At 53.7% G+C, this 16880-nt stretch overlaps 5 protein-coding genes across 5 annotated transcripts; 3 read left to right on the top strand and 2 right to left on the bottom strand.

Moving 5' to 3' along the window:
• Positions 1-578: 578 nt before the first annotated feature.
• P170DRAFT_449866 (CAP-Gly domain containing linker protein BIK1) lies at positions 579-5596 on the top strand (the record flags this gene model as incomplete). Its single annotated transcript, XM_024851075.1, has 4 exons — positions 579-2604; positions 3417-3711; positions 4372-4521; positions 4672-5596. The coding sequence occupies 4 exons, from the start codon at positions 579-581 to the stop codon at positions 5594-5596; spliced, it is 3396 nt and encodes a 1131-aa protein (XP_024700068.1).
• Positions 5597-6720: 1124 nt separating this feature from the next.
• On the top strand, positions 6721-7764 carry P170DRAFT_266651 (uncharacterized protein). Its single transcript, XM_024843120.1, has 8 exons — positions 6721-6794; positions 6847-6906; positions 6965-7083; positions 7137-7194; positions 7248-7385; positions 7438-7494; positions 7547-7687; positions 7740-7764. Exons 2-7 carry the CDS (start codon positions 6899-6901, stop codon positions 7677-7679), a joined length of 513 nt encoding a protein of 170 aa, XP_024700067.1. The 5' UTR covers positions 6721-6794; positions 6847-6898; the 3' UTR covers positions 7680-7687; positions 7740-7764.
• Positions 7765-9722: 1958 nt separating this feature from the next.
• Positions 9723-10901, bottom strand: P170DRAFT_512915 (tellurite-resistance/dicarboxylate transporter family protein; the record flags this gene model as incomplete). Its single annotated transcript, XM_024855035.1, has 1 exon — positions 9723-10901. The coding sequence occupies one exon, from the start codon at positions 10899-10901 to the stop codon at positions 9723-9725; it is 1179 nt and encodes a 392-aa protein (XP_024700066.1).
• A 2343-nt stretch (positions 10902-13244) lies between these two features.
• P170DRAFT_266616 (uncharacterized protein) lies at positions 13245-14019 on the top strand. The gene has a single exon (XM_024843119.1). The coding sequence runs from the start codon at positions 13358-13360 to the stop codon at positions 13853-13855; it is 498 nt and encodes a 165-aa protein (XP_024700065.1). The 5' UTR covers positions 13245-13357; the 3' UTR covers positions 13856-14019.
• A 684-nt stretch (positions 14020-14703) lies between these two features.
• Positions 14704-16717, bottom strand: P170DRAFT_501612 (uncharacterized protein; the record flags this gene model as incomplete). The annotated part of the gene is made up of 2 exons (XM_024854164.1): positions 14704-16550; positions 16692-16717. 2 exons carry the CDS (start codon positions 16715-16717, stop codon positions 14975-14977), a joined length of 1602 nt encoding a protein of 533 aa, XP_024700064.1. The 3' UTR covers positions 14704-14974.
• Positions 16718-16880: the final 163 nt, after the last annotated feature.

Raw genomic sequence — 16880 nt, 5'->3', positions numbered from 1 at the left:
CGTCTGAGGCAGCGATACCGTATGGTCCGTGTTCGTTACGGTCCCCCGCCAATCAGACGTGCAGCCACTAGTCGCTCCTCATCAGTCGATGTTCCCAAGAAGATCAAAATCATAACAAAAGATTAAATTGCAGTGGTTGCAGTGCCAGATCGCTCGCTATATCTCGACGTCGCTCCATCTCTGCCAAACCCTCCACTCCCAAAAGTGGATTCCCCCCCCCCCCCCCCCCTCGCTGCCCAACTGTTCATCCAGAAACAATCCTCCGAGCAGGACGAACTAGTCGACACGATGTGCCCGCGTCGATGATCCGTCATTCTTCCTCCCCTCTGCTTTCTTTGGCTTTCCTATTGCCTCCTCGCATGATTCCCTTTGCTTCTGTTTTTCCTTTCCTTTCTTTTCGGGGCTTTTCGTCTGACCTGTCCGCCTTTTTCGGGTTCTCCTTTTTCTTTCCTTGATTAAATAAAACCCACCGACATCCTTTGCCTCCCTCCTCTTTCTTCCCCGTTGTGGGCCTCTCTCTCTCTCTCTCTCTTTCTCCCTCCCTCTATCGGTGTCGTCGCCCAACACACCCTCACAAAATGGCGCCCCTCGATGACGTCCAGGTCGGGGATCTGGTGAATGTTCCCGGGGGCATGTACGGCACCGTCAAATACCTGGGAGGCGTGGCCGGGAAACCGGGCAAATTCGCAGGAATTGAACTGGCGTCGGAGCATGCCAGGAGGGGGAAGAACAGTGGCGATGTCGAAGGCAAGAAGTACTTCAACACGTCCATGCCGGGCTCCGGAATCTTCGTGCCCATGAACAACAACAAGTACGTCACGAAACGGCCCGGCGCTCCGGCTTCCGTCACCGTCAATCCGCCCACGCCGGCGCGCCCCGTGAATTTCAGCAAATCGGTCGGCCCCAGTCCGTCGGTGCGGCCTCCGCGCATGAGACGGCCCTCGCTGCCCCGTCCCGAATCCCCTCGTGGTCCTCCGCCCTCCAAGCTGAGTCTGGCCGGTCTGCGCACCCCCTCCGCCGCCTCGAGGGCCGGTCCCAGTCCCAACGGCTACCCGCGCAGCCCCGTCAAGCCCCCGTCCCGTGCCTCCGATCGCCCTCCCTCTCGCGTGAGTGGTGTGAGTGCCGCCGCCGACGACGATGTGTCGTCCTCGAGGACGTCCGACTTCGGCCGCAACAATGCCATGGTCGCCGAGATGCAGGAGTTGCGGGACCAGACGAAGAGCCTGGAGAGGCAACTGTTGGACCGCGATAAGCAGCTGGACGAGCAGGCCCATACGCTGGCCGACTTTCAGCGCACCTTGGAGGAGCTGGAGGGCTCCGATGCGTTATCGATCCGGGCGCAGTTGCGCGAGAAGAACGAGAGAATTGCCCAGTTGACGGCGGAGTTCGACCTGCACCGAGCCGATTTCCGGAGTACCCTGGACACGTTGGAAGTGGCGGCGTCCGAGACCGAACGTGTCTACGAACAGCGCTTGGATGAACTACTGCAACAGAACAAGGAGCTCCAGGACCGCGGTGAGGATGTCGAGGAGGTCGCTCGTCAACTCAAGCAGCTGGAGGAGTTGGTCTCGGAACTAGAGGAGGGCCTGGAGGATGCTCGACGTGGCGAGGCTGAAGCCCGCGCGGAAGTTGAGTTCCTTCGAGGGGAGGTGGAGAGAACAAAACTGGAGCTGAAGAAGGAGCGTGACAGCTCTGCCGCAACGCTACATGAGGCTCACGCGACCGCGGACGGTCAGCAGCACTCGCGAGAACTGGACCAAAAGGACGACGAGATCCGCGGACTAAAAGCGATCATTCACTCCTTAAGTCGGGGCGATCCCAGCTTGCCGGCACTTCAGCAGAATGGCTACGCAACGAACGGCGGCCCCGAGCACGATCCAGATCACGTCTCGCACCTGGAGCAACGGGTGCAGGAATTCGAGCAGATCACGGAGCGGAAGACCTACCGCATCGAAGAGCTTGAGCGCGAGCTTCAGCAGCTGCAGGTCAACGGCAGCGGTCGGACTCGCAGTTCTACCGTCACGGCCGCGCCCACCCAGCACAAACCATCCGGTTCGACGGGAAAGATTGGAGCCCCCAATACGGTCAACCATGCGCACCGACTGTCGGATCGCACCGTGGTGCCTAGTGACTGGCATGATCAGCCGCAGCATGAGGAGCAGCAATATCAGGCCTACCCGGGACATCTTCGTCGCCCGTCCGACTCGTCCCGTCATCGCCTAGAGACCATGCACGAGTCCGACGGTCGCTCTGACGACGGCGGCTCGTTGTGGTGCGAAATCTGCGAGACCGGCGGCCATGACATCCTGACCTGCACGAATATGTTCGGCGCCGACAACAAGAGCAAAGCCTTTTCCAAGGAGGAATCCCACAACGAAGTGTCGGCGGATGAGAAGCCCACTCCGAGTACCTCCACTGATATAGACACAGCCTCCTCGAGCCACGAAGAGAGTACCACGCCCCAGAAGACCGGACGAGACGCCGCCATGGAAGGGATGACAGCAATGACAAATATGCCCCCTTCTTCCTCAGCGGATGCGGTCGCCGGAAAGTCCAGCGGAGTCGTGGACGAGACGAAGTGGTGCGCTCTCTGCGAGAAGGATGGTCACGAAAGCATCGACTGCCCGTTTGATGATTAATCGGGTTTGAATGTCGATTGATGAGACATGGTCATTGATGACCCCAGTCATTTCTCCCTCTATAACCTTTTTCGATGCTCTTCGCCCTGGTGATGCGAGATGGTAGTCCTTGAGCGAGTTCATTCTTCTTTTCTACCGACTCGGTGATTTCTTTATTGTCTTTAATCTCACGTTGTATCTCCACGCATCTGGAGATCGCGGATCCTCTTTAGAGCCTTGCAGAATCGTTTTTTCGGCTGCTGGCTGTTGTCCTGATTCATTTTTTGATATCCTCTCTTTTTTTTTTTCAGTTGGGCGAAATTTCATAGAATGCCTGCCCGGGTCAGCACATTGGCCGGCCCACCTGTACTGCATATCCGTGTCTATAGCTCTTTTCTTCGTGTCTTTCATTTCCGTGTTTCTATGGTCTGGATGGGTCGATCTACTCTCCTCCGGTCCCCTCATCTCTTTCCCTCTCCAGACCGTTTTGTCATCTAAATTCTCATTTTCTGCTCATCCCCCTTTCTTCCCTCTTTATACATATTCTAGACTCGGTCTAGACTAATTCAGATAATTCAAGACCATCCCACTGTGAACTCCTCACTTGGTTATTAGTCTGATTTACAATATCATCAACATCGTGATATCACATTTTCGGATCTGCCACACCGGGCTCTTCCGTTTCGTTTCGTTTCGTATCGCTTCGCTTCGTTACAACATCACCCGTAGATCAAGATAAATAGATAGTAGATAAAACCCCTGGCCTCGACTAGTACGTCCCCTACTCGGGGAATCTAGTCGGCTGCACAATCTCCCCCTCCTGGTATCTGCTCTCCGCAAGGGCGCCGCACGCCTTGCAGGTGCGCTTCTCCTCGTCGCCGGCAAACTCCTCGACCACCGCCTTGACCTGCGTGCCCAGGTCCGTGCAGATGAACTGCTTCTCCCACACCACCTGCCCGCAGCTGCGACAGTACCACCGCATCACGTCCACGGCGTCCTTCTCCCGCGGCACCTCCATCACGACCCCCACCGTGTCGCGGAACCGCACGGGACTGTGCGGTGTGTTCGCCGGTAGCAGGAACAGCGACCCCTCGTGGATGGGAATGTCCTGGAAGACGGCGGGCGAGACGGAGGTGTCGACGGTCTTGAGCAGCATCGACCCGCGGTGCTGGTAGAAGAACTCCGGCGTCGAGTTGATGTGGTAGTCGGTTCGCGCGTTGGGGCCCCCGACGATCATCACGGTGTAGCCGGAGGTGGCGGGCGAGGACGGGTGGTAGACGCAGTAGTTGTTAACGGGGGGTTGGAGAAGGTGGGAGTTGGTCTCGAGCCTGTTGGTCTGGCATCAGTGGGATTTTCTCTCGTGGGATCGACCCGGAAGAGTGCTGCGGGGGAGGGGCAGGTTAGGAATTGTGGATAGACGAGCTGGTACTACCATTTAGGGATGTTGAGAGCTGGTGGAAGCATTGCGGCGGGTTCCAGGTAGAGAGGATGGTATCTTGACAGAGTCGAGGTTCGCAAGTGGTCGATATACTGAAGTACTCGATCACTTCAGCGCCGGGATACTTTTTGTCAGATGATGCGCATCCATTCCGCCCGGAGATAACAAACAGCCTAAAGTCCGGATCGGAGCGGAACAACGTGCTCCCGGTCATTTTTCTCCGGCCGCATTTTTTTCTTTCGCGGAGATCCAATCGCGGTCAAGAGCATCACCACCGTCCAATTCTTTCATCACGGGGATCCGGAGAGTCTCCAGTTCCGTCAATATGTCGTCGACCTCGCAGCCCCCCCTCCGGTTTACTTCCCACAAAAATTTTGTGTATCGCTTGGTCTTCGCGACCTTGACTGGCCGAACCGTGCACATTTCTCAGATCCGCCCTTCGTCTGATAACCCCGGTCTGACTCCGTACGAAATTTCGTTCCTCCGCCTGCTGGAGGCCGTCACCAATGGATCGCAAATGGAGATCTCCTACACCGGAACGATTCTTGTTTACAAGCCGGGTCTCATCACCGGCAGCGCGAGCGGTGCCGGTGCCAACAGCAGTGGTGTCATCAGGCATGAGCTTCCCGCTGGGTGTACCCGCGGCGTCAGCTACTATCTTCTGCCTCTCTGCCTTCTTGCGCCCTTCTCCAAGGCTCCTATGCGAGTGCTCTTTACGGGTCCCGGAGTGATTACGTCGTCTACGCCAACTGGCGATATGTCAGTGGACAGCGTGCGCACGGCCGTCCTGCCTCTCTACAACCAATTCGGAATTTTCAACAACATCGAACTTCGGGTGCTCCGGCGATCTAATCCGGGTCCGCATGGCAGGGGTGGCGGCGGAGAAGTTCAGCTTGTCTTTGGTCACCAAGTCCGCCTGCCGAAGACCCTTCACCTGATGAATGCCGGCAAGATCAAGAGGGTTCGCGGCGTGGCCTATTCCGTCGGCGTTTCGGGGTCCAACAACGCACGAATGATCGAAACCGCGCGTGGGATTTTGAACCCCTTATCACCCGACACCTATATCTTCTCTGATGTGTCCCCGGCTCCACTTATGCCCGCTCCCGAGAAAACCAACGCGTCGGCAAAGAAGAAGATTGGGCTTGGATTTGGGCTGTCTCTGGTGGCCGAATCGTCGACTGGCTGTCTATTTTCCGCGGATGTCGCGTCTCCGCCCTCGGGTGGACAAGCGCCTGAGGATATCGGGAAGCAGTGCGCCTATCAGTTGCTGGAGGTCATCTCCAAAGGCGGCTGTGTCGCGCCGGCCGCGGTGCCCACCATGCTGGGACTGATGACTATGGGATCGGAGGACGTTGGTCGCATCCAAGTCGGTCGCGACGTGATCGCCGACGAGAGCACGATTCAGTTGGCCCGCGACCTGTCCAAGTTCGGAGCGCCTGGTTGGGGTCTTCGCGACGCGGCCGGGGAGAACGAGAATGGCGACGTCATAATCAGCGTGGTCGGACGAGGCATTGGCAACGTCGGCCGCAAAGTCGCCTGATCGCAGACGGTCAGAAGAGAGGGCTTCACCACCATTGGCTGCCCCCTGTTCGTCTTCTCGGGAATTTGATATCTTGGTTACAGCGGTGTTTCAGAAAGCAGCCAGGTTGCAAGGGACCCGTCGACGCATCCGACTACCTCAGCGAGGGTCCGTGTGGACCCGTTGGGGGACAGGCCGAAGAGAAGGGGTTTCAGATTTGCACGAACGACGGCGACCCGGACACCACGTAAGCCAGGTGAAATCATTTCTACCTGCCTAACTTTGGACGGTCGGGCTTCATTTGAAGGCGAGGGACACCACGTATGCAGCCAGACTTTCACCGCTCCGTTGATTGGCCCCGAGCCACGTGGCGGCGTTCGCGCCAAGCGGACAACAACAACTTGCTTCACCTGCAAGGGAGCGCAATTGAAGTGAAACACTGTCACCGCTGGAGGAGAAAATGGCTTGGGACATGGCATTGGATTGGGAATGGACGGTTCGGGGGTTTTGTTGCTGGCAGTTGGGCCTCATGACCGGGGGATCGGTGTGCCTTCCCCCTTGGTTCAATCTTGTATATAATACTAGGCAATCCACGCCGGAATTTTCCTCTAATTTGGTCTCTCTACTTCTTTCCTCGAATTCACTACCTCCCCAGTACCTATCTACCTAATCCTACCTCTGACAGTCACTCCGGAACCCTCCAGCACCGGCTGACGTCGCGGGAGGAAAGTTCCGCTACTTCGCCCATCGCAGCTTCCCTTCTCGGCAGGTACGATGTCACGACTGTGCGCGCCTTCCCTTTTCGACGACTTCACCCTCTTCCCCGCCCGTTTTTCGCCTCCCAATACATTCCCGCTGCTGCCTGCTGCCTTCCTCCCTCTTTCCTTCCTTCCTCCACATCTCTCTGCTTTCCACCTCCCTCCTCCCACTTCCCACTTCCACCCCCACGATAGAACCAGTAACGCCTTCCGTTCATGACTGCCAGTCTCCCATTCTCGAGCCCCTCGCATGCCAGTAAGTCCTTCCTCCAGGCTGCTGCTGATATGTGGACTCCCTTAGGCATCCGCTCAATCACGGACATGACTTTGTGGTGGCTCGACCACCCAAGCTGATACTAACGCTTGAGATGGACTTCGGTTCACTTGCAGCTTATCCATTACCACCTCCTGGCAGAGCATCTAGCCTCGCATCGTGGCAGGCCCAGTAAGTGACAGAGCTTGTACGTGCCATCCGCTCCTTCCAACTTGGACACGTTCTGACAAACTCAACAGGCTGGCTAAAAAAAACTTCCGGCCACACCGCAGGCAAGCTCCCAAAAGGGACATGCTCTGGTGAGACGCCACTCCCTGTGATTGCCTTTGCTGTGTGCTTGATTTTAATCTGGCACAGTCCTCAAATTCCAAGCCACACGCCACACTCCGGTCGCCTCCGCGCCTTCGTGCCTCCTCCAGGACTATCCTCAGTAGATAGCCCGGCACCGTGGACAGGCCCAGTGAGTGACAGAGCTTGTGAGTCATGTAAGGTCCGATCTTCTGATCGATCAGTTGCTAATGCTCAACAGGCTGGCTAAAAACAATCGTCCACACCGCGGGCTTAGCTCCCACACAGGACATGATCTTGTGAGAAGACAGCCTCATTCCTTACTCTTGCTGTATGGTTCTAACCAGCATAGGCCTCAGACTCCACGCCACACACGATCCCATGCTCATCATCGCGCCTCGATCGAGTCTTCGTGCCTCTCTTGCCTCCCTCAAGTCTTTGCCTCTCTGCAGCCTGGCACCGTGGACAGGCCCAGTAAGCGACAGAGCTTGTATGCTTTCTGGGTTCCACCTTCTGGATGAGAGGTTTCTGATAATCAACAGGCTGGCTAAAAACAATCGTTCACACCGCGGGCTTAGCACTCTCTCTCCCACCAGACCGTGAGTAGCTACCCTTTCGTACGAGACGATCATCTGCTGACTATGACTGCAGGTACAACCCTTTATCCGGTCGAGAGGCAAAAGACAAAAAACAACAAATCAAAAAAAAAAAAGAAAGAAAGAAAGAAAGAAAAAAGCTCAACGAGTCTCACAGTAGCTGCTCCGCGGGCAAGCCCAGTAAGTGACAGAGCTTGTAAGTACACCGCTCCTTTTACTATGGGCGCCCTCTCTAACGATCCCTCTAGGCTGGCTAAAAAAACTCCGCCCGCACCGCAGTGAAGCGATTCTTACTTCCACAAAGCGTGAGTAGCTACTCTTCTTCCGAGGCGATTATCCGCTAACTATGGCTGCAGTTTAAAAAATATCAGTGAGACTCACCAGTAGCTGCACCGTGGACAGGCCCAGTAAGTGACAGAGCTTGTAAGTTTATCGCTCCTTCGATTGTAGACGATATCATTAACAATCCTCTAGGCTGGCTAAAAAAACTTCGTCCACACCGCAGCGAAGCGAGCCCTCCCTCCTCAAAACGTGAGTGACTGTTCTTTGCACGAGGTGAATGTCTGTTAACCATGGCTGCAGATAAAAAAAGAAAGGGGAAAAAAGAGAGAGAAAACAAAGAGAAAAAAAATAGTGAGACTCACAAGTAGTTGCACCGTGGACAGGCCCAGTGAGTGACAGAACTTGTAAGTACATCGCTCCTTTTGCTTTTGTTGAAGGGATTCTCATTGACAACTCCTTCAGGCTGGTTAAAAACACTCCGTCCGCACCGCAGCGAAGCGAGCCCTACCTCCTCAAAGCGTAAGTAGCTGCTCGCTGTCCGGAGTGATTGTCTGCTAACTATGACTGCAAGATAAAAAAAAAAAAAAAAAAAGCTCAGTGAGACTCACAGTAGTTGCCCCGCGGGCAAGCCCAGTAAGTGACAAAGCTTGTGAGTACATCACTCCTTTCGCTTCTGTTGTGGAAATTCCTATTGACAATCACATCAGGCTGGCTTAAAAAACTCCGCCCGCACCGCAGCGAAGTGAGAAGCACTTCTTCAAACCGTGAGTTGCTGACCTTGTAATCAAGGGAGTATCTGTCTAACAAGTCATCCAGCCAACAATTCTTCGATGGAGAGCATTATGAGGAGTTTGAGGTTGGTTGAACTGGTTGGGAATGGGTGTTCATGTATTCACAATTCATGTACTAGATCATGTCCTGGCCGAGGTTTTTACCTTTCGAGGATGTTTCCCTTGGCCTAGCGGATAACTATCGCGACCCAAATGGGAGGACTAATCTTTGTTGCTCAAATCAAAAATGGTAACAAAGTCAAACCATCCCCGATGAACCGTAGGTCGTAGGTAGTGGGTATCTCATATAATCAATGATATTTCATGAAACCAAGACCATCAAGAGACATCAGTAGAGACTCCAAACCGCATCCAGAACCGTCACAATATTCCCTATCGTAAGATTCCATAAATAGAGCGACCATCGTCGCGTCCCAAGCAAAGCACAGACAGAATCCCAGACGCAGGCACGATGCGCGTAACCACCACCTCGCGGAACGAGCCAATCGGCCAGATCCCCAAGGCGACCAAGAAACCAGCCAAGGAGCCTGCCGACTGCCCAGCCTTAGGCATCTTCGTCGCGTTGCGCCCCTCGATATGCTAAACTAGACTACGTGCGTATACTATGACCTGTCAATAGCGGTACAGGGGCTTTTGGAACTACCTGATTTACTTTAAGAGAGATGGAGGATAGTGAAGTCATGCCATATTTTGCTGATCTATTTCTAATTTCTTATTTCCTTCTATCATCTGTAGGTTATAGGGGATGACCGAAACCCAAAGTCAAGCGTTGTATGGAGCTTGAGCAGAAAGAAAAGGCATGCGAGGGTAAGTGCTGATGCGAATGCAAATGAAAAATGACAGGTATATATAGCGAAAAGAACATAATCACAAATAACAGAAGTCCTGAACGCCTTGCCGATGCCGAGTCAACCCTTGAAAACGAAGATCAGAAATGCAGATGAAAGAGGAAGAAATAAATAGAAATAGGAAAGGCAGGGATGCCGGTTGTTGAATAAAGATCAACGGGGTATAGAGTCAACAGAAGTAGAACAGAAGAAAGGAACAGGGCATGTAGGTAGGCAAGAGGCCAAATAAACATCATCATCAAAGCAGAACAAAAAGAAACGCAAAAAACGGGAAGTCAAAAGAGATAAAAGTATGAGGTGGATAGCAAGCTTATTCCGAGACATCCTCATCCTTGCCGGGGAACATGATGTCTTTTCGAAGAACAGCCCGAACATTGCTGACCAGAACAAAGAGGAACATGCAGACGATGCAGATCGACATGGCGGTGCCGAACCACTTGATGCCGGGGCTGTTCAGTGCGTTGGCAAGAGTGATAGTCGCCAGGGTGAATCCGGTGTTGGGGAAGACCATGGCCCACCAGTTGAGGTGGAAGGCCTTGGGCGGGGAGCGAATGACGGCCACGATAGCAATGCAGAAGAACCATAGACTGAGGGCCCAGAGGAATACACCGCAGACGATGGCAAGCAGCTCGATAACATGTGCCTCGGCGATGGCATATTCTTGATCCCACACTTGGAAATCCTCGGGCAGACCCTTGGCCATGCCGACGAGAGCCAGAGCCGTGAAAGCGGGGGGTCCGACGCAAATAAACATGCCGGGGCGGTGCTCGCTACTGGGCAGCCCGCTTTCCATCAATCGACCAATGTAGTGTGCATACATCATAAAGCTGATGGAGAATCCCAACCCCTGGAAGGTAATGCCGGCGAGGACCATGGAGACGGCGGAGCGGGCAGGCTGTTGTTCGGCGATGACGGAAGCGATGGTGCCGCTAAGCATGATGGGGAAGGCTGGAAGAATCCAGGAAGGCATCATGCTTTGAAGGCCATACTTATGGGAGGAGAAGACGAACGAGTATTGGATGACGGCAGTCGCTAGAGTACAGACGCAGTAGATCCAAAACAACACCTCCAGGGCGATTATGAACGAGATATCAGCTCCCTCGCCGAAGTATCGGTATAGGCCGGTGATCATGGTGGCAATAGACAGCCAGAAAGTCGGGAAGAAGAGACCTTCGCGGTCGTGACGCAGAGAATCAAGGAATCCACCGTGGAGGATGAACCTCGTGGCCATTGTGGAACAAACCCCAGCAAAGAAAAGAAGATTGATGATGTAGACCGCTAACCCGATTTCTTTCAAGCCGGGAAAGGCATTGGGTTGGCTGGCAATGAGAAGCGCCAGCCCACCCGCGCTCATGGTTAAGGTATACCAGGCCCAGGTGAAATGACGAAGTCGTTCCCGGATGCTCACCGGACCCGGCTTTTCCACCTTGGGCTCGATAATGGCAACGTCCGACTGGGATGATCCTGGAGGGATGTAGCTGTCCAACATCATGAGTTCACGTTGTTCCCTCTTTTTTTTTAAACTTCGGTGCCTGGATAGGAAGGAGGGAAGGGAAAGGTCGGAGATACCCGAGGAGAGACAGGTGTCAAGAGAGGAAGGAGAAAAGTAGCTGCAAGGGCTGGAGAGGGAAAAAGGCTGTTGTTGGTATAGAATTGAGTGAGGAGATCTGCTCATATGTCTCCAGAAGAGGAGCAACCCGTCAACTTATATCCCCGACGTAGCCTATTGTTCCGCCAGAGGGAGCGAGAAGATAAGAGAATAATCAAAAAAAGAAACAACAAGGCCCTCTAATGCAGCCGAAACGCTGTATGCAGCCAAGTGGACAAAAAGAGAGAGAAGATATGAAAGAAAGTGGATCTGAGGGTGGAAAAAGAAGGAATACCAGGTAAGAGAGAGGATGAGAAAAGAGTGCAATTGGTCAAGAGTAAGATCTATCACAAACGACATGCATCTGTGCGAAGGCCTACACATATAAGTGCTGCAACAGCCACCCCCATGATGCACATGCGCCAAACAATAGGGCATCATAGCCTTCAGGCTGCTATCAATTGGCCATCCATAGTGGAGTATCAGAGGGCACGCCAAGAGGCGGACAAGACCAGCAAGAACGCACACATCAACATTGGTTGGCTCGGTCTGGCGATGAAACCTGTAGATTCAACCTTGATGGGTCCCAAAAAGGGTCATCCGAATCCACCACGGGGCGGGAGGCGTAGGAAACGTCCACGCCTGTGCATATCAGGGGGTGGAAGGGCTTCCGTGGGCCACAGTCAAGGGGCAAACAGAGGAAGATCCTCGGGGCAAATGGGTCTAGTCCTGGCATGGAAGAGCGGTTATCGATGCCTGGGACGACGGAAATGGTTCATGATCTTCGGTGGGATGGCACATCCAGAACTTCAATCTGCCAAGAGCACATAGTTCTGGCGCGGGTGGGTCACGGTGCAGGCAAAACGTCAACAAGTATGTACTCTGCATACGTTTGACCCGACAGCAGGAATGAAGACGTCTTCCCAGTAGTTTACGCGGTATTTGGCAAGCGCAAGGCGGTTGCAACGACGTCAGCGGCAGTAGGCGCATATGAATATGAGCAATCCGGAGTGTCGCGGCAAAATTAAAAATATCATTCGGGAATTTTAAAGTAAGAGGCTATGTTTGAGAAATATCGTTATGGAATCCCGGGCAGAGAGGCCGAATTTTTTCGACCGCTGCGCGTTCCCTGGGTCGAAGCCGAATCGAGCGGCGAAGAATGGAGGATCACCCGTGGGATCCAAATGGTCATCCAAACTAATCCGGAACCTGGTCCCTTATTTTTAACTTTTTGTTTTCTTTTGTGTTAAAAAGATTTTTCATTTGCCTCCTATCCTTCCTGACAGAGCAAGAGTCGGGCCGAAATGGCCGTGCCAGCTCGTCAGCAAGAAAAACGACCAAAAAAAAAAAGACGGGAGAAAAACCAAGGAGTCGGCAATCAAGCGGAAACCCGAAAGCGGTGCAAAATGGTTAAAAAAGTCAAAATTGAAGCGCCAAGGGACAGGATCCCGGCCGCGAAGCCGATGAGTCGAGCTCCGAGGATCGAATCAGAGAGATCAGAAACGTCGTCGGCTGGAGCCAAGGGGCGCAAGAGTATCAACGTGCGCGGACGTAACCAACCCGTTTTGCCCACGGAGAGGCGGCCAAGCCAGAGATCGACAGCGCATCATCGACGGGGAGGTCCGCTGCCAAGCTTTGCCAGTGGCTGTGGTTGCTGGTAGAGACTAGAGCCAGAAAGCCAAATCAGTCATCCGAGATAAGGAAAGGGGGCAGCCGAGGGATGCGATTAGCGCTGGAAATGACTAAAAGAAGGAATGGTCAATGGTTCACTGATCTCAGACTGATCGATCTACAAGAACAGACGTCCGAGGTGATCCTTGGTCCGGTGAAACCCAAGCACGAATACTATACGGAGAAGTGCTGTTCGCAATCCTCCAGATTGCATTGATTAGGTGGGTCATCCCTGGCCGTTGACATGAAGAATGCAGAGAAGCATTCCAACCCCAAGAGAGGATGACACCGATGACGATGGAGAGATGATGCTGATGATGGCGATGATGCTGGTGATGACGAGGAAAGGAGCGGGCGAAGCGAGGGAAAAGCACGAAAGTCTTGGCGGAAGGCGAAGGGTCACGGGCTTGGCAGGTGACTTTTGCTGGAATTAAAATGCTGCCTGCCTCCTTGCTATACATAGTACACTTCGTACAATCGAACCTTCGATTGTCCCGACCTGCAGCTTATCGTCAGGGCCATCCCGGCTCGCTTCTCTTGATCTACGCCGAGCCAAGAAAGGCTGTGTCTTTCCTACTATTCCCAGCCGACGTGATGATGAACCTCTCTAAAGCACACCATTGAAAGCTAACGATCCTCGAAACCTCCCGATTTCTCTCTCCCGTAAACTCCATTCGGAGAACAGAATGTTATCAATTCTCCTCCGCGTCCCCAGGTTCCCTCCTCGCCTCTCTCTCTCTCTCCAATTCCCCACTCCTTGCATTCCTGGAGCGCAGTGGGAATGTTCCATGGCCGTTACGCAGCCTGGCATCTGCCAAGACCCGCAAGAGTCTCGTCTCCAGCCAAGAGGAACCTTGGATGATCACGTCTCCACCGCTTTTGCCCCTCTTTTCTTCTGCTCTCGGTCTCTCTTTCTCTCTCTTTTCTCTTCTCCTCTGCAGAGGTTGGGTACTGACTTGGCTAGGGGCCGGGCCTTCCTTCAACTTGCGACATTCTTGGCGTTATCAAATTCCAGCCAACTCAATTTGGGTCGAGACGGTCTAGGGGCTCTCGGCATCGCTATCTCATCTTCAGTCATCATCGATCACACCGTGGCGCATGTGAACCTGCAGCAGGAGCAACAGACTTATGATCTCTTCGTCGACCGAGTTTTGTATAGACCCCCCTGTGGTGTTGAAAAATGAGGAAAGGGGGAAGGAAATTTGAGACTTTCTTTCCCCTCTCTCGATACACCTCCCTCCACCCCCTTGCAAATGACAATTTCCCCTCCATTACCCCCCACGCTCCTTATTTTATTTGGTTTTGGTTTTTTCTTCACGGCATTATCGATCGGCTCTTTGTGCAGTGCTTTCATGCAGCCACTAATCTAACCTGCAGCATCCAAGTCCGCTACTTGATTACGGTCTTGGAATCTACGCGATAGCCCCTCATGGGTCCTCCGTAGTGCTCCGTACAGCCTGGAAATGAGATGGATGTGACGTCTGACGAGGTCCCCCCATCGTTGCCGGTCCAATGCACCCATGCCAAGGATCTACGTTGAAGAAACAGACCGGCAGAGCGTTCACCCTGAGACGAGGGTCCATCCATGCTGTCTTTCTCGGGCCCCCTCCCCTGTCGGACGGGATGAGCAATTACCCTGAGATTAACCCGGGCCGAATCGGGAAACTAGGACGAATCATGCTAGAGAGATGTCTGCCTGCTGGCCGGCTTGAAACGCAATTCTCCTACGCGGGATCAGCATCCTGCAGCCACGAAAGTTAATCCGTGCAGACATTTCCGACAGAAATGAATGGATATACGGCCGTAGTCATATTGGGCAGCATCCCGATGGCGGTCCCGTCGCAATGATTAGACATCGATTGACGAAGATCCTTATCAAATAAGAACTTTGAAACAAATGCGTGCTCTTGTATCAAGTCACATATGGAGATTCGTTATTATCCGTGACCGCTGAATGCATCAAAACGGTTAACCAAGGCCCCTTGTCTGCAGGCCGACTCCATAGCTCCAAAAAAACGGGTTCCGCGGCAATCCGACCCTATCATGTGTTCCGTGGTCCCAGTCATGTATCCACACGCGCCGTGTTGCTAGATATCGATGGCCGTGTATGTTCTTAGAGATATACAGGAGGGTTGGAGAGACGGGAGAAATTCGATCGATTAAAGGCAGGGGGAGATAGACGAGAGGGGAGGGGGAAGGATCAGGGGAAGAGTAAGACGGAGAACGCAAGAGAGAGAGAGAGGAACGAAGATGAAAACAAAATAGAAAATAAAAAATGACAAAAGAGAGGAAAGGAAATCGTTTCACATCATTCGGTAGACCAAATCGGAGGCCAGCTCTGAGGTCGTGTCCATCAACGCTCGCAACCCGCGCGCCGACGGCTTCTCTGGCGGGTTCGAAGGAGAACCTCCCGTCGGCTCGATTGGCGGACAATATCTGGCGAGGTCCCGCACCTTGCACGCCGCATAATGAATCACTAGCTTGCGTAGTTCGTTGTCTCGAAGCTGAGTGGCCGACGTGGGCGAGATGGGCTCGAGACGAGTGGTCTTGGTATAGGTGTAGTGGAGCAGGTCGAGGACCATTCGGGCCTTCAGGGTGGTTTGTTCATCATCTTGACTGTCGGTCTGGGCACCGTCGGGGAAAGCCAAAAGTAGAAGGTCCCTATGCAGCTTGCGCAGGCATAATTGGGCCAGTGCTGGAATCAAATAGCGCGTCGCAAAGACGTACAGCTTGGCGTGAAAGATGAGATACGGCAACCCTGATCGGCTCGACTGAGTGGAGAGGGCACTGGGAGGTCTAGTGCCCTCGAATGCGCGCGGGTCGATATAGTCCATGGCGGTAAACTCGTCCCACAGGCTAATGCCTTTCTCGTGGTGGCTAGAGAAGTGCTGTTTGGCGAAGGAGTTGTCGATCATGGGCCCCGTCTCGGCCCCCTGTTCGTAATCCCGCTTCGACTCCTGTTTCCTGTCCATCTTGTCTTGCTCCTCCTCCGGTGGAGTCGGGGCAGTATGCTCCCAGCTCTCAGTCATCCCGGACGGAGCATTGTCGGCGGGATCCGCGGTGTCACGGGGATCCGCGGACTCCAGACCCCATCCATCTTGTTCTTCAGCGGTCTCTGCTGCATGAGGGTCCTGTCCGATGTCAGGGTGCTCTGGAGGAGGGGTAGACGGCGGGGTCAGGCCAGTAGTTGGCTCCTCCGTCGAGGGACCATTCTGCTTCTTCTTGTCTTTCTTGCCTTTCTTGCCCTTTTTGCCTTTTGTCGCAGATGCGCCTGCATTGGAGTCCCACGGGTCCCCCTCCTCTGCAGCCGGGGTGGTAGGTTGCTGCTCCGCTGCTTCTTCTGGAGAAATTGTTGGATCTAGATCCGGGGGTGCTGTCGAGTAATCTTCGGGGGACGTGGTGTTGCCCCCGAATTTTTCATGGGGATAAGCTGCGTGAGGCGCACCCTCGCCGTGATGTAGGCCCTCGTTACTCGGTCGTCCATGTTCCGGGCCTCGGGACTCTTTATGGTGCTTTTTAGCTGGCGGCAGAGAGAGCGCAATGGGTTCTTCAGAGAACACACCCTTGAAGGGGTTGTTGACCGGCTTTTGCTCCTGCTCCTCCTCGCGAGATCCTGGGGGAGGTACACGGTAGTCGCCGGTGTATGCATATTCGCAGAATGCCACAAAGGTCTCGACATCTTCTTCCTCAAGAACAGCGATATGATGCTTGGATTCACGCGTCTGGCCGCTACTCATCAAATGATCTAATGGTTTGGATACATGGCGGGCAAGACCGGACTGGACGGTCAGCTGGGTGTGATTGGCGCCGACGAGGAACGTAAACGGCGATGAATGGATGATGCTATATTGCAAAAGATTGGAGGCGTCAGTGGCAACGCTATGGTGTTCGGTATAAGGAAAATATTGACACGAATCTGGTGGCCCCAGAGGATGAAGGAGAGGGAGGGAGATGAAAGAGAAAGAGAGCGAGACCAGAGACGAAGAGGGAGCCTCCCCCCCGAACAGTCACTTGACTTACCTGCTGAAATCCCGTTCAGCCTCCATCGATAACACTTCTTACGGGTTTACAGTTGACAAACGAATGGCGAAAATAAAAGCCAAAAGAGTGTAGGTCATCCTGGGATTTTCGGATCTATACTGATTAAATAACACTCGAACAGCATTACTCCCTCCACCGAAATTCCGATTTGCGCCCTCCAAATGCCAG

The sequence above is a fragment of the Aspergillus steynii genome (assembly GCF_002849105.1).
Source record: "Aspergillus steynii IBT 23096 chromosome Unknown P170scaffold_8, whole genome shotgun sequence".
In the NCBI taxonomy this organism is placed as follows: domain Eukaryota; kingdom Fungi; phylum Ascomycota; class Eurotiomycetes; order Eurotiales; family Aspergillaceae; genus Aspergillus; species Aspergillus steynii.
Note: the sequence above shows the minus strand (reverse complement) of the source record. Positions and strands in the feature narration are given on the sequence as shown.

Coding starts and splice junctions, on each gene's coding strand:
- P170DRAFT_266651 (XM_024843120.1), top strand. Junction 7,084..7,136: donor CCCAGTGAGTGACAGAGCTT/GTGAGTCATGTA, acceptor AATGCTCAACAG/GCTGGCTAAAAACAATCGTC. Junction 7,495..7,546: donor ACTCTCTCTCCCACCAGACC/GTGAGTAGCTAC, acceptor CTATGACTGCAG/GTACAACCCTTTATCCGGTC.
- P170DRAFT_266616 (XM_024843119.1), top strand. CDS start 13,358: ATGTTATCAATTCTCCTCCGCGTCCCCAGGTTCCCTCCTCGCCTCTCT.